The sequence below is a fragment of the Peromyscus californicus genome, unplaced genomic scaffold (assembly GCF_007827085.1).
Source record: "Peromyscus californicus insignis strain IS unplaced genomic scaffold, ASM782708v3 Scaffold_10__1_contigs__length_136768540, whole genome shotgun sequence".
Taxonomy (NCBI): domain Eukaryota; kingdom Metazoa; phylum Chordata; class Mammalia; order Rodentia; family Cricetidae; genus Peromyscus; species Peromyscus californicus.
In genome coordinates, this window is record NW_026294391.1 from 23,212,981 (window position 1) to 23,234,873 (window position 21,893).

At 41.7% G+C, this 21,893-nt stretch overlaps 1 protein-coding gene across 9 annotated transcripts in view; it reads left to right on the forward strand.

The window, feature by feature from the left end:
- The window catches only part of Frmpd4 (FERM and PDZ domain containing 4), a 931,047-nt gene that overhangs the window by 904,060 nt on the left and 5,094 nt on the right, over window positions 1-21,893 (forward strand). For all 9 annotated transcript variants that reach the window (XM_052714395.1, XM_052714566.1, XM_052714230.1 and 6 more), the window contains 6 exons: window positions 4,391-4,517; window positions 7,397-7,486; window positions 8,036-8,218; window positions 10,329-10,467; window positions 18,712-19,770; window positions 20,176-21,465. In XM_052714395.1, coding sequence (XP_052570355.1) covers window positions 4,391-4,517; window positions 7,397-7,486; window positions 8,036-8,218; window positions 10,329-10,467; window positions 18,712-19,770; window positions 20,176-21,465 — 2,888 coding nt within the window. The remainder of the gene's footprint in view (window positions 1-4,390; window positions 4,518-7,396; window positions 7,487-8,035; window positions 8,219-10,328; window positions 10,468-18,711; window positions 19,771-20,175; window positions 21,466-21,893) is intronic.

Sequence of the window (21,893 nt, forward strand, 5' to 3'; positions counted from 1 at the left end):
AACAGCACATTTGGCACATAGGACTTGCTTCAAAGATAAATGAGTAAACTAGGTATAAAATGATTAAGTACCTTGTTACTTTCTCAAGTCACAGGACAGGGGTGGGGCTGGGACGGGGTTAAATCCCAAGCAGTGGGACTACTCTTGTGCCTTAGTTTGTGTGATAGACTGAATTGTTGTTGGAGCCTAGTTAGGCTTGGCCACGCCTCTAAAATACACCAATTGAAGAGACAAGTAATAGGAAAAGAGAAGAAAGAAGATGAGTTTCACGTGGTAGAACTGAAAAGAGGAACAAAGACAGACCGGAGTCTGTATTCAGGGTCCTGACATGAGGGTTAGATTTAAGTAAGTTTTAAGAGAGGGCAAGTCTTCTATGTAACTCGGCAGTCTTAGTCAAGGTGTGGTCCTGCTCACCATTTCTTCATCATTGTCTGCTGTCTGTGGCATGGTGTTCAGATAAATTGTGGGGACTGGGTGAACTTTCTTCCTAGGAGGCAAGTTCCTTGTCTGCATGGATGATTCTTCAGCCATTGCCTTCTTCCAGTGTGATATTCCTAGAAGAATTCCATTTCCTAGGGGTTCTTTTGTCTTAATAGTCTGGTAGAACAAAGGATGGGCACAATTGCCTCTTTAGAATCCTTTCTCTCTTGCCAGGGTGGTTATAGAGCAGTGGTTCTCAACCTGTTGGTCGAGACCCCTTTGGAGGTTGAAAGACCCTTTCACAGGGGTTGCCTTAGACCATCAGAAAACATAGATATTTACATTACAATTCATAATAGTGAAAAATTATTGTTATGAAATAACAATGAAATAATTTTATGGTTGGGGGTCAGCACAACATGAGGAACTGTATTAAAAAGGGTCGCAGCATTAGGAAAGATGAGAACCACTGTTACAGAGAGACCTTTTCTGAAGAGTCTTCACAACAGGAGATGAGCTGGGCCTGGTGGCTCACACCTATAGTCCTAGCATTGAGGCAGTCTGAGTTAGGGGAATCACCAGTGTGAAGCCAGCCAGAGTTACATAATAAGACCTTGTCAAAAAAAAAAAAAAAAGAATGAGCTGGAGAAATGACTCAGTAGTTAAGAGCACTTGCTGCTCTTGCACAGGATCGGAGTTTGGTTCCTAGCACCCATATGGTGATTTACAACCATTTGTAACTCCAGTCCCAGTGCACACTGGCACCCTCTTCTGGCATTTGTGGGCACCAAGCATGTATTTAGTGCACATACAAGCATGGAGGCAAAACACTCATACACATCAAATAAAAAGAAATCTTGAAGAAAAGAATGCCACAATCAGGAAGCATAGTGCCTTGATATCTGTGTAGGGAAAAAAAACCCTGTGAAGTGGCTGGCAAAGATGTCACACAGCAAAGTTGACTCTGTGAAGTTTATCTTGTTTGTAAACTTTGGATGCCTTCTCTTGCTGAGTATGCCATTTTACTACCAGCATCCCTCTTTGGCCAAGAAAGACCCTATTTTCCTTGAAAATAGGTGGTTTATTTTGCCTCCAGCTGATGAATCTATTTAAGGGTCATCCTTTAAGAGAGAAGGCTCAGTCTCTCAGCAAGAGATTCTCTAGCCTAAAGCAAATACCACCTACTTCATCCCAGCAGCTCTTTATGCTAACAAAAAGGTGAATCATGTGTCAGTTCTTATGGCCAGACTGAATCCATATCTCAACGCCATGCTAAAAGCCTTGAATTTCTCCCCATCCACGCTCAAAACATGGACAAATGAATACAATCCCATTTTCCAAAGGCACTTTCCCAGGGGCTGCTTGTAAAGTACCATGATGCCACACTACCTAACCTGGGGCCTTTTCTCAACAGGCTTTTGAGCCTGGCTTGGGGAAGACTACAGCTCCAATTTGTTGCCACTGTTTGGTCAATTACAAATGTACCTATTGCCACCTAAACAATGAAAAGCCCTCCCATATGGTTCACTCTCCCGAGTTGTCCATCCCTTTTCCCCCATGGCATACACATAATGACTGTAGTCTGAGAAACTGTCTGTTCAAAAACAGGTCTCAATATCAGGTGGACACATTCACATATTCCTTCTACTATCTAAAGTACTATCTGGGTACAGATAAAACTGGCTGCCATTTGAAAAGGTGCCTACACAACTCAAGAACATTCAGACAACTAAAATGCATTTGGGGGACTGGGAACACAGCTCAGTCACTAAAGTGCTTGCTGTGTAATCATAAGGACAAGAATTTGACCCCTAGAACTCATGCTTAAAAAGCTGGTGATCCATGTAGCATGGGCATGAAATCCTAGCACTGGTGAGGCAGAGACAGGTGGATTCCTGGGACTCGCTGACCGGCAAGCCTAGCTTAATCAGTGAGTCTTAAGCCAGTGAGAGGCCCTACCTTCAGAAAAACTAGCACATCTTTCTGTTCCTACTGTCTAGCCACTTCTTCCCAAGTAGAACATTATGTAGACCAGAGCCTCTCAAAGATAACTAGCTTCACTCGAAACAGTGTTGATAGCCGTCAGATCTTCTATCAAATACTGATTGAGCATTGTATATAGTATTTGCATCAGATAGTAGAAAGCACTAATTTGTGTTAAATATAATCCCAACCATCAAGGAACTTGTGATCTGAGTGTAAAGATGAGACATAAGGATATGGTAGTGGAAAAACACACGTCCGAGAAAGTCTGGACAGTGCAAATCAGTCTTCATGGGTTAAGTGGAGGTTAGGTGGGCAGAGAAGGAGGTAAACCTGGAAAGATAGGAGAGTGGGGATCACTGTGATCAAAACATGTTGTAGAAAACTCTCTAAGAAAGTATTTTAAAAGACACAATGATATGAAAAATGTTCATGTAAGATAATAATATAGCGCAGGGGCACTTTCCTGGAATGAATAAAGCCTTTGGTTCCTGCCTTACTGCTGCACATCCCCCCATGCGTGTGTGTATATATATATATATATATATATATATATATATATATATATGTTTTATATGCGTGTGTATTTTATCTTTTTATTTTGAATTTTCTCTTTATTCTTATCTCATATAATATATCCTAACCACAGCCTCCCCTTCCTCCAGTCCCCCAAGTACCTCCCCACCTCCCTTCTCCCCCAGATCCACTGCTTCTCTGTTGCCCTTCAAAAATGAGCAGCCCTCCCAGAGATATCAACTGAACATGGCATAAGAAGGTGCAGTAAGACTAGGCACAAACCCTCATGTCAAGGCTGGACAAAGCAACCCAGTAGGAGGAAGAGGGGCCCAAAAGCAGGCAAAAGGGGCGGAGACAGCCTCCACTCCCACTGTTACGAATTCCATAAGAACACCAAGCTATTCAGCCATAACATATATGCAGCGGACCTAGGTCAGACTCATGGAGGCTCCGTGATTCTCTTCAGTCTCTGTGAGCTCCGATGAGCCCTGCTTAGTACATTCTGTGGATGGTATTCTCCTGGTGTCCTCCATCCCCTCTGGCTCCTACAATCCTTCCTTGACCTCTTCCATGGGGTTCCCCGAGCTCTGACCAATGTTTGAGCATGGGTCTCCTCATCTACTCCCATCAGCTTCCAGAGAAACTTTCTCTGATGATGACTGGACTAGGTACCAATCTATGAGTATAGCAGAATATTGTTAGGAATCATTTCATTGACTTTTAGATTTTTGTTTTGTTGTTGTTGTTGTTTAATTGTTTTTTTGGTCAGCCATGTTTTATTCTACCCTAGGTCTCTGAGCCCTAGCACTGTCCCCCATATATGTGTTATATGTATATAAGTGTGTGTGTGTGTGTGTGTGTGTGTGTGTGTGTGTGTGTGTGTGTGTGTGTGTGTCTTTTAAAATAAAGACACAAATATCCCTAAGGCAAGCACAATCAATGAAGACAGTAAGGTCAAGTTGAGGGCAGCAAAGAAAGCATATTGGAAATACCTGAATATAGGATGTATTTAAGAGACTCAGAAATTGGTTGAACAAAATGATTCTTTAATGTCCATTGTTAGTGGTCTTTCTTTTTTTCTTTTCTTTTTTTCTTTTCTTTTTTTTGGGGGGGGCCAGGGTTTCTCTGTGTAGTTTTGGTGCCTATCCTGCATCTCGCTCTGTAGACCAGGCTGGCCTCGAACTCACAGAGATCAGCCTGGTTCTGCCTTCCTAGTGCTGGGATTAAAGGCGTGTGCCACCACTGCCCGGCTGTTAGTGGTCTTTCTACAGAGTGAGGAATATGTACATTTCTTTTTAAATGTGAACATGTGTATCAATGATCCAATAATGTGTTTTTTACATGTAAACTAAAAGTTGCCTCCCTGTCTTACCAAGAGTCCATTTGTTCTAACAAACAGCAGAGTGTCAATTGGTCCTATATAAGTCATCATCACAAGAACGAGGAACGAATGATGCACTTTCTGTTGCAGGAAAGAATGGGGACTGGAGACATTTCTTCCATCTGCTGTGCTGCAGAGCATGAAAGAGAAGAACATCAAGAAAGCACTTTCCCACCTTGTCAAAGCAAATCAAAACTTGGTACCACCGGGTAAAAAGGTATCCCAGTCACATCCTAATAGGATCTAGATTTTAAGCAGAGAGGCTTGCATGCATTCAAGAAATCATTTAAAATTAGCCTGTGAAGAACACATTTGGCACACCATATTTCAAGAAGAACTTCATACACTATTCAGATATGTCTAAAAAGGAACAAAAACTACCAATCCTTCCAGAAATCTATTTCTTTCTCACAAATTGGAAACTACTTACTGTGTGGGGCAGGAGGTATGGGGTGTTCACATGAGATTTACAGTCAGGGGATTAAATCACAAGATAATTGTACATTTTTATCCTGTGATTGGTTACTGCTCAGACTAACTTTAATGCACAACAGCCAATAAGGGGTGCTGCAGGCCAGTTACTGTATGTATTACAGTAGGGATTCTCTCTACAGGAGCTGTGAACATTTGGTAAGAGGTTGTTCCTTGCCAAGATATAAGGGTGCTATGCTTGGCATTGTGAAATATGAAGCGGCATCCTTGATCTACTCTGGCCAGTGTCACCCCTCCCTTAATTATTATAAACAAAAATGTGTCCAGATATTACCAAATATGCCCTAATGCCCAAAATCACTACCACCAACATTCCCAGTGACAACCATTGGATTAAATTCTACAATGGAAAGACAAAGCAAAGTTATTTCTGTTACTCATCATTGGTGTTAAAATCCTTGTATTCATTTCTGTTTTCATTAAGTAGGAGACACACAAAGACCATTTAAAAGTATACTGTTGGTCAGAAAAAGAAAGGTATGGTTTAGAAGTAATGAGAGAGCAAAGATTCCAGTAAGTAGAAGGACAAGGAGCCTTAAATCTCTGAGCCTATAAAATAGCAAACAGCCTGCGTACATATTGCAGCTGATATGGGCTATTGAAACTTGCCTGACCCCAGTACAACTCACCATCCATGTGGGTAGTTCTTTGGTCTAGTATCTTATTTTCTGTCATTTTATAAAGCTTCACCCCATAAACTTTTTTTAAACATATAATCAAGTTCAGTACACTCTCAGCCACATTCTCCTTCCCAGTTTCAAAGGAAAATGTCTCCTAGCACCTCACTATGAGTACTTAGCTTCAGAAAAATAGCAAGATACCACGGGTCAAGAGTTTTATGATTCCCAGGGCTGGGAGATTGCTCAATTGGTAAAGCTTTGCTACACAAGCAGGAAGACCGGAATTCAATCCCAGAACCCATGTGGTGACTAACATTTATAATCCCAGTGCTGGGAAGATAGACAGAGGCTCACTGGTGCTCACTGGAACTCACTGGCCAGGCAGCCTAGCCTACTTAGTGAACTTCAGGCCTATGAGATACCATCTCCAATAAAACAAGGTGACTGGCTTCTGAGAAATCACACCTGAGGCTGTCCTCTGTCTTCCACGCACACATACACTCATATATATGCACACCCTCACAAACACACACACACACACACACACACACACACACACACACACACACACACACACACACACACACACACTTCAGTTTTACAGTTTTTGTTCTTATTTGCCCAAAATTGATTTCTGTTAACTAATTTGATTTGGTTTATTTTCCAAGCCTGGTCTATCTACTGGTCTTGTAATAATTTGGCAACCACCAATTTTAGTTTGTTCTATCATTTATCATGTACCAATTGTGTGTGTGTGTGTGTGTGTGTGTGTGTGTGTGTGTGTGTGTGTGTGTGTGTGTGTGTGTGTGTTTGCTATAAAAAGTAGCATTTCTAGCCATGAGTGAGTGGTTTGCAGAAATTGTTTCAGGTTTTTTGGTGAGACTTAGAGTGAGTGAACAGTGCAAAATCCCAACTACACAAAGGGCAATACCTGTCATTTTAGTTATCAAGAGTTGGAAAGTCATGCATGGCTAAAACAGAATTTTACAATCTTTGCTACTTAACAGTGATCATCTATACCTTGTTGAAAATTTCACCCTGACAAACATTCCTTTTGCATTCAGTATGAAACAAGGACACATTTCTAGTCAAATTTCTCTTTTTTAAAATGATGTAAAAGCCTACAATTTTGAAGTCTCTAAAAATTGGTTCTACCTGGATATTCGTAATTCAACTCAGAGAATTCTCAACAGATTTTCAGAGTTTAATTAACAAAAAAAGGATTTACATAGCAACCTCAGACAGTTTTCCAGTGGTTGGAGTTCAGAAAGTTCATTCTTCCTAGAAACTTGAAAAGAGTGGAAGAAACTTGAGAGGGGAGGTTGAGCAAGCCTGTTAAAGACTTTGCATAGATTTCAGAAACCCCCACAAATTCATGTGCAGGTGAGTCTCCTGTGTTATTGGAGAATTTATAGGCCACATGCCACATTCCTTTGCCCCGATCACTGCTGGAAAGTCCCTTGCCTATTGTAACCTCCCAGTGGGTAGTCATGTCTTACTTTGTTCTCACTTGTTAAATGGCCTAACCCATGCACCTACCCCCCCCACACACACACACACTTCTCCAGAAGCAGTCAAGCTTGAATCTTTGTGTCAAATTGCAGTTTGACACCAGAAAATCCAGGATATAGCAATTTGCTACCCTTCATACTGAAGAGTCTTTCTCACATCCCATCTCCCCAATAAAAGCATCCTTTGCGACTGGAGGTGAAACTCAGTTGATAGACAACCCAGAGCCCTGGACTCTGCCCAAGCATGAAGTGAGCATGGTGGCACACACCAGTAATTCCAACACTCTAGAGTTGAAGGCAAGAGGATCAGAAGTTCAAGGTTATCTTTGGCTAAATAGTAAGCTTGAGGGTAGCCTAGGATACATGAAACCATGTCTCAAAAAAAAAGCATGCTTCTCTTGTGCCTTTATTTCCGAAGCAGAAAGGGCCCCACCCACTAGAGTCCACGTTTGAGTTCTTTTTTCTCTCCTTAGCTGTCTGCATTGCAAGCCAAGGTCCACTATCTCAAGTTCCTCAGTGACCTGCGACTATATGGAGGCCGTGTGTTCAAGGCAACGTTAGTGGTAATTGCATTTCCTTTCTTTCTTTCTGGAGCCACAGAGGCCTGCAAATATCACGGCATGGGCTGTCTTCAAGGAGTTGTCCCTTGTGACAAAAACAAAGAGTCTGGCAATCTTTCCTGGTTAGGATTGAAGTCTGAAGATAGTCTGAAGACAGCTTGAGAAACATTCAAACCAGATAGCGTTGCTGTAGCAGTCCCTGTAAAAAGAAATGCAAAGAAACAAGGAAATCAAAAGGACTCTTAACAATGATGACTTTTCATCACTGAGCCAGAATGGGAAAAATTTGCAAGTTTCACTTCTAAATGCTTCTGATGTTTATAAATATATTGTATCATGATAATGTTTACTTTCTATGTTATTCATAATTTATCAGCATCTCCATATACTCATATATGAGTCCTTCTAATTGGATGATTTAGTACAGTGTGACCCAGAAAAACTTTCTAAAGAAAACAATGTGATCTTATGAAAACAGACTTTCAGACTGAGATTTACATAGTGCTTTAGAAGTCCAGGCTTTGAAATATTCTGTCATTCTCTTTTCCTCAGCAGGCAGAAAAGCGCTCAGAAGTGACTCTTCTGGTTGGTCCCCGGTATGGCATAAGCCATGTCATAAACACCAAAACCAATCTGGTGGCTCTTTTAGCTGACTTCAGCCATGTCAACAGGATTGAAATGTTTACTGAAGAGGAGAATTTGGTGAGGGTGGAGTTGCACGTGCTAGATGTGAAGGTGAGCCTTTCAAATGTTGACCCATAGTCCTGGCTTGAACCGCTCATTTCTGATAACATTGATGGCAGTCACCATACTGGAAAGAATTGATATATGCAGGGCCTCAAAGATAATATATTGTGAAAAAATAAAAAATAAATCCATACAATTCCATTCCAGGGACTCTAGTACTCATTAAATTGCTGTGTGATTTGGGGATAGGTTGTTATATTTCTTAGGGCACAGTTTCTCCATCTATGCACAAAAAAGCAAGTCATTATCTCTCAGACCCTTCTTCTCAGACTCACATAAGGAGTCAGTGAGAGTTCCCCTAGCTTCATTAGAATTCTCATTCTCTTTGGTTAAGTTGGGATACCCAACCCTAAAGTCACTCTCACTATGGCAGAGTTGGAGAAATGGATCAAGGGACACTGGGGTGATTGTAATGAGTTTCTGCAGAGCAAATCAGAATGTACTAGCATGCTCTACAGCAGGAAGAGATTACCATGACAGAGAGAATGGAGGCTCACATGTCACCTGTGCAGATGGGATGTCATGTCCTTAATTCTAGATGGCTCCAATTGACTTCCTAGCCAAACATAAGTATGGCAAGATTCTTGGAGTGCCTCTCCTAGTTCATGGCCCAAAATGCTGAGAGAAATAGTCACATTGTAGGGAAAGGACATAATGGATGAGAACTAGATATTGTCACTAGTAATAGGAATAGTATGTCCCAATCAGAAATGACTGAGGAGACCCTGCTAATGGTCTCCTCTCTGGACTGACAGATAATGGGTAGCTTAGAGACTAAGCAGAGACTTCAGTTATGTGGAAAGGACAATTCATGGATTTTGGATGGGAAGTGTTGTTCCAATAACCAATTGCATGGAACCTGGCCATTGTCCTACTCCTAAGAGTGAGAAGTAGAGACTTGTCACTTTGCTGTCTTGGCCTTTTTGTTGCCTGCTTTTTTCTATTCCCATATTTCTGCCTCCTTTGTTCTTTCTTCCAACAAGAACACATCCCTGCAAGCCAATGAAAAAGGTTGTCCTATGAGCATTTCCTTCTATACCTAGGATATGTGGCCTCATATGAGCTCATTGTTTCCAGTGTTAGCATGCTCTTCCCAGCTCTCAGCTCTAGTTTATGTTTGTGTAAATTTACAACTTCTTTTAGAAACATCCTTTTCTTAGCTCTCTTTGACACTTTCTACAGTTATAGTAAAAATTGTGGCTTGCATTTTATTTCTCTTGAACACTCTTTTTCATCACTAATCCCACATTTTAAATAAGATTTTTTAAAGTGTGTGTGTGTGTGTGTGTGTGTGTGTGTGTGTGTGTGTGTGTGTGCGCGCACGCGCACGTGCGCTTTTGTAGGCCAGAAGAAGGTATTGGCTCTCCTGGATCTAGAGTAACAGGCAGTTGTGAGCCACCAGGTGGAAGTGTAGGAAACCAAACTCAGATGCCCCCGGAAGAGCAGTACAAGCTGTCAAGCAGAGCCATCTCTCCAATCTCATGAATCTCAAATTTAATATTTCTGAGGATTTCAGGTAATGGGTTTGATTCTTGGTAACTGAGATAACTTATCCTTAACTATTACTCTTTAGACATTTAGCTATTGTAAAAGAAAATCTATGTTTCATGAGGCTTGGTACTCATTTCTTTCCAGAATGAGTTGGAAGAGAATTTTAAATTCAGTCCATGAATTCCCATAAGCACAACGAGCACATGTGAACTCAATGTTGTTTCTGTTATGGTCACCTTTCCTGCTGCAGAGAACGGGTGCATTCTCATTTGCTCTGGAGAAATCCTTTCCCAATGTTCCTAATACCCTTAATTCACTCCTCCCTACGTGGCAGTGCGGCTCAGGCTAGGTCCTCTGCTTCTTTCGGAGCTCTTCTGCCAGTTATGTCAACTCCTCTGTGAAGGCAGCAGGCGTTGACAATTGTGTCTCCTGAATGTTTTCTCAGTAAGGCACCTTGTATTGCCTTTGAGTTTCTCCCCTCATTACATTGCTCCAACGGAATGTTTGCTTAGTAACTTCCTTTGCTTACAGTTCATAAGCATTTATAAATACTTTAGGCAGGAAGACTAATTAAAAATTCTTCCTTGTGTGTTTCTTTGTTGTTCAGCCCATCACACTCCTTATGGAGTCATCAGACGCCATGAACCTGGCCTGTCTGACGGCTGGATACTACCGGCTGCTTGTGGACTCCAGAAGGTCGATATTTAACATGGCCAACAAGAAAAATGCAGGCACACAGGACACAGGTATTTTCTTTCTGAATTCATGAAGTGCTGACTGACCCTTGTACTCACCTTTTGAGAACTCACCCAACAATAGTAATCAGTAACAGAATTCAATAGTCTTAATAATAAGTCTTATACTTAAGAATGCTGATTCCAAGGGCTGGGGAGATGAGAAGTGCATTCCACACAAGCATGAGGACCTGAGTTCCAATGCTCAGAGCTCACATAAAGCTAGACACATGATATGTATCTGTATTCCCAGTGCTCCTACAACAAAATAAGAGGCAGCAACAAAACAATCCAGGAGAGCTTGAGGACCAGCCAGCCTGGAGTATACAGCTCAGCAGCAAACAAGAAAGAGAGCATGCCGTAAACACAGTAGAAGATAGGAACAACACCTACAGTTGTTCTCTGACCTCCACATGCATACCATGGTATATGCGTGCCTCCATATACAGACATGTATGTGAACATACACATACATCACACACGCGCGCGCGCGCACGCACACACACACACACACACACACACACACACACACACACATACACACATGGAAATTGTGTAGAGTGCTTACCTAGCACATGTGAGACACTTGTTTCAATCCCCATTGCTATGAAGAAAAGAGAAAAGCTAGAGCTGTACCTATAAAAAAATATAATATCCAAATATAAAACAAAGCCGTTAAGTACTGATGGCATTGATTAACTATTAAAAATAAACATGCCGATTTACCCACTGCACCTAGAATGTAACTTGGAAATGACAGGTACTCACTTCAAAGGCAGTGGTTTTATTGCTGTGAACTCTTGATAGTCCTTTTCCTATTCTTTTTTCTTTATTTTTCTTGGTGCTTATGAGATGGAACCCAGGTCCTCACCTAGTCCTACATACTAGACAGACACTCTGACACTAAGCTACTGTCATGGTCCTGTGACTAAATCTTTCCTGCCTCACTGTTAATTGTCCAGGACCCTGAGAACTAAGTTCCCTGCTGTAGAGTTTCTCTTTTCTTTAAACTCCTAGACTAGAGCTTTGACATCTTATGAGTTCACTAATTTACACTAATTTTCTTATGTATGTAAGCATTTATTTAGTGACAAAGTATATAGCCCAAGCTAGGCTGGAACTCACTATGTCCCAGGCTAATCTGAAGTCATGGCATTCCTGGCTCTGCCTCCAGAGTGCTGGGATTCTCAGTGTGAGCCACCAAACATGGTTTGGACTTGGAAGTTCTCAAAGGAATTTCTTCTACCCTGTCACCATCTGGGAGCCATAATATGGACATTGATAAGGCAAAACTATCACAGAGTTCATTCCAGCTACTTGATAGGACAAAATTCTCCCAGAAGGCAAGGAGGACCATAGGTCTTAAATTGACTATTCCAGTGAGTGCATGTAGTTATAATTATTTTCTTCTCTCTGCAGTGGATGCCCAATAAATATGGCTAATAGATGCTACCATACAAATCAGAACTACTGAACAATGACAAAATTAGAATTGAGGGTCCCACAAATAGGACTTCTGTTTTTAGAAAAATGAGAACTGCCAGCTACACATAGTAGCACACCTGTAATCCAAGTACCCAGGATTTACTCAGTGATAAATCACTAAGGAGCACCATGAGTCTGAGGCCAGCCTGAGCTACATAGAAAACTCCAGGTCAGCTAGAGCTACATAACAAGACTCTGTCTCAGAATAACAACAATAGCAATAATAATAATAATAATAATAATAATAATAATAATAGAAAGAATTCTAGGGCTGGTGAGAGAGCTCAGTGGGTAAAGGCAATTATTGCCAAACCTAAAATTCTGCATTTGAGCTCCAGGCCGCACATGGTGGAGGGAAAGAACTGATTTTGCAAATTGTCCTCAGACCTCTACATGCTTGCAATGGCGTGCGCATACACACACACACACACACACACACACACACACACACACACACACACGTATGTATGTATGTATGTATGTATGTATGTATTAAGAATTATTGAGAACAAATTCATTGTCACTATTTCTAAAGGAAAAAAGGAAAGGAAACATCCTTTCATTTTCAAACTGAGTCCAAAATATAAATCTTCATTGTAGTATATAGATACATATCTGTACATATAGACCCATGTAATTTTTATTATGATATTTGGGAAACACAGGAGTTTTAGCCATGGATAAGGGGTACTCATACCAAAAGAAAGAAAGGGAAGGGAAAAAGATGCTGAGAAGGCAGCTTTGGCTTTCCAGGCCACTTTAAGTGTTAATGGATTTTCAAATTTCTCTAAGTTTGAGTTTCCTCATTCATATAATTCTACTAAAAGTTTAGCTTGGGAAGTAAGAATTAGAAAAAAAAATCTGTGTATAATGCTTAAAATGATGTTCTGTGATTCCAATAATAGTTGGTGGTGGGGAAAAAATGATGCAAAAATAATAATGAAAGTCAAATAAATACAGAGGGGAGAGGAATATACAAAGAGGCAGCGAGAGGCCCTGAGAGATGTAAATGACGAAAAATGATGTAGGGTGTAGCTTAGTGGTCAAGCAATTACCTAGCATGCACAAGGCCCTGGGTTCCATCCCCAGGGCCACATAACAAAAAAAAAACTTATTTAAAAAAGGACAGAATGAAAAGGAAGTGGTAAGTACATACACAGAGTCTTGTGGTGAACATTTTTACAACCATGTTTTTCATTGAGGGAGATTTACAGCCATTCAACAATGACCTTTGAGATTCCAAAGAACAGTTGGGCAATTTAATGCAATCCTTTCACATTGGAAAACTAGTGTCTGGGCTTTTATTTTCAAATCATAAAGTTTACCCAGAAAATAAATCCTCTTTTTCCCATGAGATATGAAATTGTACAGGTGCAGGGACAAAAGGAAACCAAGCACTCCAAAAATTGTTACAGTAGTCTTAGTGCCGTCCAATTTCTAGTGACACATGATGTGATGTTCATTTAAAAGTGGGAAGCAAAATGGCTTAGTCATTGTAGGCATTATTACTGGGAGAAAGAATAGAACTTTAGCCTCTCTGTGGTGTTTCTTAACTTTACAAGAGTGAAAGTACAAATACATTCTCTATACACATTCCTCACTCTCACAGATATTGGCATGGACAAGCCACCAAAAGAACAAAATGGTGGAACAGTAGATAGTCTGGGATTTAGTGTGATAGTCAATTTTCGCTGCCAATTTGTGCCTGCATCAAGATTGCCTAGTGGTTAAGGCCTTGAACATAAAATAAGTTGTCAACTTGACATAATCTAGAATAGCCTGTTAGAAGAGTGTCTTAGTCAATGTTCTACTGCTGTGAAAATACACCATAATCACGAAAAATCTTTTTTTAATTTAAAATTATTTTCTTATTCATTAAATTATTCATTCTACATACCAACCACAGATCTCCCTCTCATCCCTCCTTGCACTCCTCCCCCAGCTTCTCCCCCCTACTGACCCCCCATACCCTTCTCCAAAAGGGTAAATGCTCCCATGGGGAGTCAACAAAGCCTGGTATATTCAGATGAGGAAGGACCAAGCCCCTCCCCACTGCATCAAGGCTGAGCAAGGCATCCCACCATAGGTAATGGGCTCCAGAAAGCCAGCTCATGCACCAGGGACAGATCCTGATCCCACTGCCAGGGGCTCCTCAAACAGACCAAGCTACACAACTGTGTCCCATATGCAGAGGGCCTAGTACAGGACCATGTAGGCTCCACAGCTGTCAGTCTAAAGTTTGTGATTTCCCACAAGCTTGGTTCAGTTGTCTCTGTAGGTTTCCCCATCATAATCTTGATCACCCTTGCTCATGTAATCATTCTTCCCTCTATTCGACTGTACTCCTGGAGCTCAACCTGGTGCTTGGCTGTGGATCTCTGCATCCGCTTCGGTCAGTTATTGGATGAAAGCTCCATAGTGACACTTAGGGTATTCACCAATCTGATTACCAGGGTAGGCCAGTTCAGGCACCCTCTCCACTATTGCTAGTAGTCTAATCTGGGGACATCCTTGTGGATTCCTGGGAACTTCCCTAGCATCAGGTTTCTCTCTAACCACATGATATCTCCCTCTATTATGGTATCTCTTTCATTGCTTTCCCACTCCATCCCTGTCCCAGCTCAACCATACCACTCTATTATGTTCCCATTCCCCATCCCCTACTGTCCATTGCCCCCCTTACCCCCAGTTTACTCATGGAGATCTCATCTATTTTCCCTTCCCAGGGTGATCCATGCATCCATCTTTGGGTCCTCAGTAACTCTCATAAAGGAAAGCATTTAATTGTGGCTGGCTTATAGGTCAGAAGTTTAGTCCATTGTCATCATGGTAGGAAGCATGGTGGCATGCAGGCAGACATAGTGCTAGAGAAATAGCTTGAGTGTTCTACATCTGGATCCATAGGCATCAGGAAGAAAGTGCCACTAGGCCTGGTTTGAGAATTTGAAACCTCAAAGCCCACCCCAGGGACACACTTCCTCCAATAAGCCATACCTACTCCATGGCCACATCTACTAATGGCTGTCAAGTAGTGAAACTCCCCAATGACCAAGCATTCAAATTTATGAACCTATAGGGGCCATTACTATTCAAACCACCCAAGGAGATATTATGAGGAACTTTCTAGATCAAGCTGGCCTCTGGGCATATCTGGGAAGGATTTTCTTGATTTTGTTAATTGACATGGGAAGACCTAGTCCACTGTGGGTGGCACCATTCCCAGGATTTATGCAGTATACTGTATAAGAGTGGAAGAAATATGCTGAGAACTAACAATGCATTCATTGCTCTCTGCTCTTGACTGTGAATATGATGTTACCAGGTGTTTTAAATTCCTGTCACCTTGATTTCCTCCTGTCTGTGATGGACTGTAACCTAGAACTGTGACCTAAAATAAACCTTTGCTCCCCTAAGTTACTTCTTGTCAGCATCCTGTAATGGCTAGTACCACCTTTCCCCCTTTGGAAACTCCTAGAAGGTCTCCTGAGACATAAGAAAAGTAAAGTTCTGATATCAGTTACTATGCTCATTGCTGTGAGCAAATACCCGACAAAAGCAACTTAAGGAAAAGCTTACTTTGGCTAGCAGTATGGGGATACTGTCCAACATGGCAGAAATGGCATGGTGGCAGGATCCTGAGGCAGCTGAGAATATGGCTTCTGTTATCAGGAGGCAGAGAGTAATGAATGCTGTGCTGGTATTCAGCACCTTCTCACTATTATTCAGCTTGGTACTCAAACCCATGGGACGGTGTCATCCACGTTCAGGTTGTGTCTTTCCTGCTCTGTTAACACCTTTCTGGAAACAACTTCAGTAGGTGTGTCTCCTGATGGCTCGAAAACCAATAAAGTTGACAATGAAAAGTAATCATTACACTTCATGCTTAGTCCAGTGAAGACTAAACCACAACTCCCACCCTAGAGTCTTCTATGTCTCCTGAATCATTCCAGGAAGGGAAACAGTATTCATTGTAGGAAGAAAGCTGAAATTGAGCACATACTTTTTTTTTCTTATCTCAAGTTGAGGTAGACTTTAGTCAACCTTCTAATAAGAACCTATAAGCTAACATTTTTTATTCTATCTTGGAATTTTGCCTTTAAACATTTTCAAAATTCCCGACCCCACACACACATATATATGTGTGTGTGTGTGTGTGTGTGTGTGTGTGTGTGTGTGTGTGTGTGTGTGTGTGTTTATTAGCTTTAGGAGACTCTAAATAAGTATAATTTGCACTTAGCTTTCCACCCTATTTAGTTTTCTTGTTGTCCATACTCAAGAGTTAGAAAACCATGACCAATGGGCCGATGCCTGTTCTTGTGAATAAAGTTTTATTGAATTAAACCATACACATTATATTACTTTTCTGAGGTTCTGACAACAAATAATTGTAAATGTAGTGGCTTGGAGAAAGAAACAGAAATAGACTCTCTCATTATTTGAAGGCCAGAAGTCTAAAATCAAGCTGTAATCTAAAGTCAAGGTATAGACATATCTTGGCTTCCTCCAACAAATCTAAAGGAAAATGCATTGTATATCTTGCTGTCACTGATGACTGCCAGTATTCCTTGTGGTCACACCATTCTTGCCTTTGCCTGTGTCTTCACATGGCCTTCAGTTCTTCCCTATGTGGCTCAGATTCTTTTCTTTCTCTTCTGCCCTAAAGCCACTTGCCACGGGATTAAGGAACTGCACAGATTTTTCAGGATAGTCTCTTATCAAGATTCTTAATTAAATATACAAATCAATTTTCCCAAATATGACCACACATTCAAAAAAGAAACATTCTTAAAGTGAACATGTCTTTCAGAGACTGCCATTCAACCCATAATCCCATGTGTTTATGTAGCTATAATCTCTGGCTGCTTTTGTGTTAAACTTGGTCTAAGAGTCATCAAATATTTCCTATTTGACACTCTTTCTAGAAAGTCTTTGCCAAATTCTAGTCTAAATCTAGGGCCATGTTACAATTAAGAAGCTCTGTTCATTACTCTGTCTGTGAACAGCAATCCATCCTGCACATGTTCGTTCTCTCTCTCTCACACACACACACACACAAACACACACATACACACACGCACACACACACACACACACACACATGCACACATACAAACACACTGAGTGACAGTATCATAATCAAATTTTTATTGTTGATGAAACAGTGTCGAAGTCACACAAGGTGTACTGACTGCAAAGTAAGATGCAAATACAGCCAGTGTACATAACTCAATGTCCTAAAAAGTATGTCTTTTGCTTGTAGCTTATAAAAATATAAATATTTAGCAAAATTACACTAAATATTGCTCAGCATCACATAATTTTGGAAGAACAAAAGCTACTCTAGTAAAACTGACTTTCCTTTCCAAATGTCACATATACCTGATGTCAGTATGCCCCAAATATGGGACAGGGAACAGTCTGAAAAAGCAGATGAAAAACTAGTAGTGCCCTGAATTTTCCTCAGAATGTTGCTTTTGGAATTGACAAAGCAATAGCCACAGAATGACCTATTTCTCGCTCTTGTTAAATATCAGAGTAAATCTCCACATGTAAATTCCACATTAAAACACCCTTGAAGAGCAAATGAAACAATAATATTTAAATTCGTGATTTGCAATTTTAATTGGTGAAAAACATCAAACAAATCTTCACAAGCTCTCATAATGCAAACAAGTGTTGAAATAAGCCCAAATATTAACTATGCCCAGAAATAGCTGAAAAGAGGTCCTGTGAGTGATCTACCTTGTACATTATATACACATATATACATACATATAGATATGAATACTGACATTTATACATGAAAATATTATGTCCACAAGGTACAAGTAGGCTGAAAATAGAGGTACTACATTTAGTTTCCTAATAAATGTGAGAGATGTATGAAGATCCTTGACTTTTCTCATAACTCAAGGAAGAGGAAATCCATTATCCTCTTCCACCAAGTAGATAATGTTAGATCTTACTTCACAAAATAAATGGCATATATTCTGGAAAAACTGTCCATTAGAACATCACCTTTAAAGATTGTAAAAGTCATTTTACATATTTCTGTTCATGGATATCATTGAGGCCTAATAATAGAAACAAGGGTCAGAGGGAATTAAAATATAATCCTCTCCTCCAAGATGCTATAACATGTTATCAAACAGCATCTCTATTTTATGCAGTATTAATTTGGTTAAGGACAAGTCACCTAACCAACGAATCTAACACCTGGAGCCTACCTCAACTAGTGCCCTATTTGGAATGTTGGGTGACTGTGCTCAAAGAGTGATAGTACAATCCATTAAATTAAGAAACACAGACAGGACTGAGAAGATGACTGAGTGGATGAGATGCTTGTGAAAACATGAAAGCCTGGGTTTGGTTCCTTACTAACCACATGAAAATCCATGTCTTGGTGATGTGCAACTATAACCCAACAATGGGAAGGCAGAGACAAGTGGATCCCAGGGGCTCACTAGTGAACCAGTCTAACTGAATCAGCAAGCTCTGGGTTCGGTGAGAGACCCTGACTGGAAAACATAAGATGAAAGATGATAGAGATCGATATCAGGCATTCATTTGGCTTTCATTTGCATGCTCATGGTTGAGCATACCCACATACACACATATGTATACATTGTGTGCAATAGAGAGAGAGAGAAAGAGAGAAAGAAAGAGAAAGAAAGAAAAGAAAGGAAAGGAAAAGAGAGAAAGAAAAAGAACCTCTACCATCCCTGAAACCAGACAGCTTAGTAACCTATCTACCTGATTCTTTCTCTTTAGGAACAGAAAATAAAGGCAAGCATAATATCCTTGGCCCTGATTGGAACTGTATGCCTCAGATGACCACCTTCATTGGCGAAGGGGAACAAGAAGCCCAAATCACATATATAGATTCTAAGCAGAAGACAGTTGAGATGACAGACAGCACCTTATGTCCCAAAGAGCACCGGCATTTATATATCGACAACACATACAGTTCAGATGAACTTAGCCAACCACTGACTCAGCCAGGTGATACCCCCTGTGAGGCCGACTACAGAAGCCTAGCTCAGCGGTCCCTGTTGACCCTCTCAGGACCAGACACTCTGAAGAAAGCACAGGAATCCCCAAGAGGAGCTAAAGTGTCCTTTATTTTTGGAGATCTTGCCTTGGATGATGGCATGAATCCCCCAACTCTAGGCTATGAAAGACTGTTAGATGAGAATCCAGAAATGCTGGAGAAGCAGAGGAATCTCTACATCAGCAGTGCCAATGACATGAAAAACCTGGACCTCACTCCAGACACAGACAGCATCCAGTTTGTGGCAAATTCTGTATACGCAAACATAGGTGATGTGAAGAACTTTGAGGCCCCTGCGGGGATAGAGGAGCCCCTCTTACATGACATCTGTTATGCAGAAAACACTGACGATGCAGAAGATGAAGATGAGGTGAGCTGCGAGGAGGACCTTGTGGTGGGAGAGATGAATCAACCAGCCATCCTTGACCTGTCAGGGTCAAGCGATGACATCATTGACCTCACGAGCCTGCCTCCTCCAGAAGGCGATGACAATGAGGATGACTTCCTCTTGCGTTCTCTGAACATGGCCATCGCTGCTCCCCCACCTGGCTTTAGAGACAGTTCTGATGAGGAGGACACTCAGAGCCAGGCAACATCCTTCCAAGAGGACAAGGAACAAGGCAGCAGCCTACAGAATGAGGAGATCCCTGTGTCCCTCATTGATGCTGTGCCCACCAGCGCAGAGGGCAAGTGTGAGAAGGGACTGGACCCTGCTGTCGTTTCCACACTGGAAGCCCTAGAAGCTCTTTCAGAAGAACAACAGAAGAGTGACAATTCAGGTTCTTTCACCATTGTTACATTTATTCACTGATAACCATTGTCATCTCATCCTTTTGAGCCATTTGTCCCTGGAGTCCTGTTATGCGATGTTCTCCATTTCATACATGTCCCATTTCATAAACATGCTGATCTACCGTCATGGGGGTTTCACGTTAGGTGATTTCCTTTGTTGCTAGTTTAAAAATAAATTATGGCACCCCCCCCCTTTCTGGAACAACTGTGCAATAAAATCAGAGTCCTTATTAAAAAGGGAAAAATCTTGGTTTTTTTTTTAAATTTTGTTATTTTTGTCATTGTTGTTGTTTGTTTTCATTTTTGTAATAATAATGAGTCACATTTTCTTGCATGTCTCTAAGTGCCTCTGCTCCAGCCATTAACTGCTTCTTGTTTTTTATGGTATACAGGTGTAGCCATCTTGCGGGCTTATAGTCCTGAGTCTTCATCAGACTCGGGCAATGAGACTAACTCTTCTGAAATGACAGAGGGTTCTGAGCTAGCCGCAGCACAGAAGCAGTCGGAAAGCCTCTCGCGCATGTTCTTGGCCACTCATGAAGGCTATCACCCTCTTGCAGAAGAGCAGACAGAGTTCCCCACCTCCAAAGCCCCCTCAGGGGGCTTGCCTCCAAAGTCCTCCCATGGCCTGGCTGCTCGCCCAGCGACTGACCTCCCACCCAAAGTTGTGCCTTCCAAGCAGATCCTTCACTCAGACCACATGGAAATGGAGCCAGAAACCATGGAGACCAAGTCGGTCACTGACTATTTTAGCAAACTGCATATGGGGTCAGTGGCATATTCCTGTACCAGCAAAAGGAAAAGCAAACTTGCTGAGGGAGAGGGGAAAGTCCCCCTGAGTGGGAATGCACCAGGAAAAAAACAGCAAGGAACCAAAATGGCAGAGATGGAGGAGGACACCAAAGGCAAAGTTGGCACTGTGTCTTCAAGAGACAGTCCACACCTCAGCACTTTTAACCTGGAGAGAACTGCCTTTCGCAAGGACAGCCAAAGATGGTATGTGGCCTCTGATGGTGGGGTGGTAGAGAAAAGTGGTGTGGAAGCACCAGCCATGAAAACCTTTCCCAGAGGTCCAGGTCTGGGGAACAGGGAGGCTGAAGGAAAGGAGGATGGCACTGTGGAAGGAGACACTGATGAAGGTTCAGGACTTAACCAAGGGGACCGCTTCCTAACAGACATGGCCTGTGTGGCCTCAGCCAAAGACTTAGAAAACCCTGAAGATGCTGACTCGCCCACCTGTGACCATGCCACTAAGCTTCCTGAGACTGAAGACAGTGTGGCCCGCCTTTGTGACTACCATTTGGCCAAGCGGATGTCATCCCTGCAGAGTGAGGGCCATTTTTCTCTCCAGAGCTCTCAAGGCTCTTCAGTGGACACAGGCTGTGGCCCAGGCAGTGGTAGCAGTACCTGTGCCACTCCTGTGGAATCGCCCCTCTGCCCCTCCCTGGGGAAGCACCTGATTCCCGATGCTTCTGGGAAAGGTGGGAGTTACATTTCGCCAGAGGAGAGAGTCACTGGCCATCCCAGCCATGGAGCCACCTTCAAGGAATTGCACCCACAGACGGAAGGGATGTGTCCGCGCATGACAGTACCTGCTCTGCACACAGCCATTAATGCTGACCCCCTGTTTGGCACATTGAGAGATGGATGCCATCGACTGCCCAAGATTAAGGAAACCACAGGTACAGCAATGATGGATTTAGGGTTTTATTTTATGTGCCGGGATCATGGGGACCTTATTTACAGCAAACCTAAAAATATAGAGTAAAAGGTAGATAAAAGGCCACAGAGCTGTTAAGAAGCAATCAATGACCCATTGGCAATAAATAGTGTTTTCTGGGTCTGGAACAATGTGGGAAATAGGGTTTTCTCATTATAATCTTGCTTTGCTCTTACTTTAGGATTTGATGGAGTCATAAATTTTGTTCTAAATTCTGAGTACAGAGTTCTCCATATGACTCCGAGCTATAAGATAGTATTGTTTAAGGTCACATGGGACTTTTATTTCCTTCTTGCTGAGATCACCCCTTTCTAGTTTTGCTGTGTGTTGTTTAGGGAAGGATATAGAGCAGACAGTGAGGGAAACTGGAGGTTTGTTAAGAAACTGGAG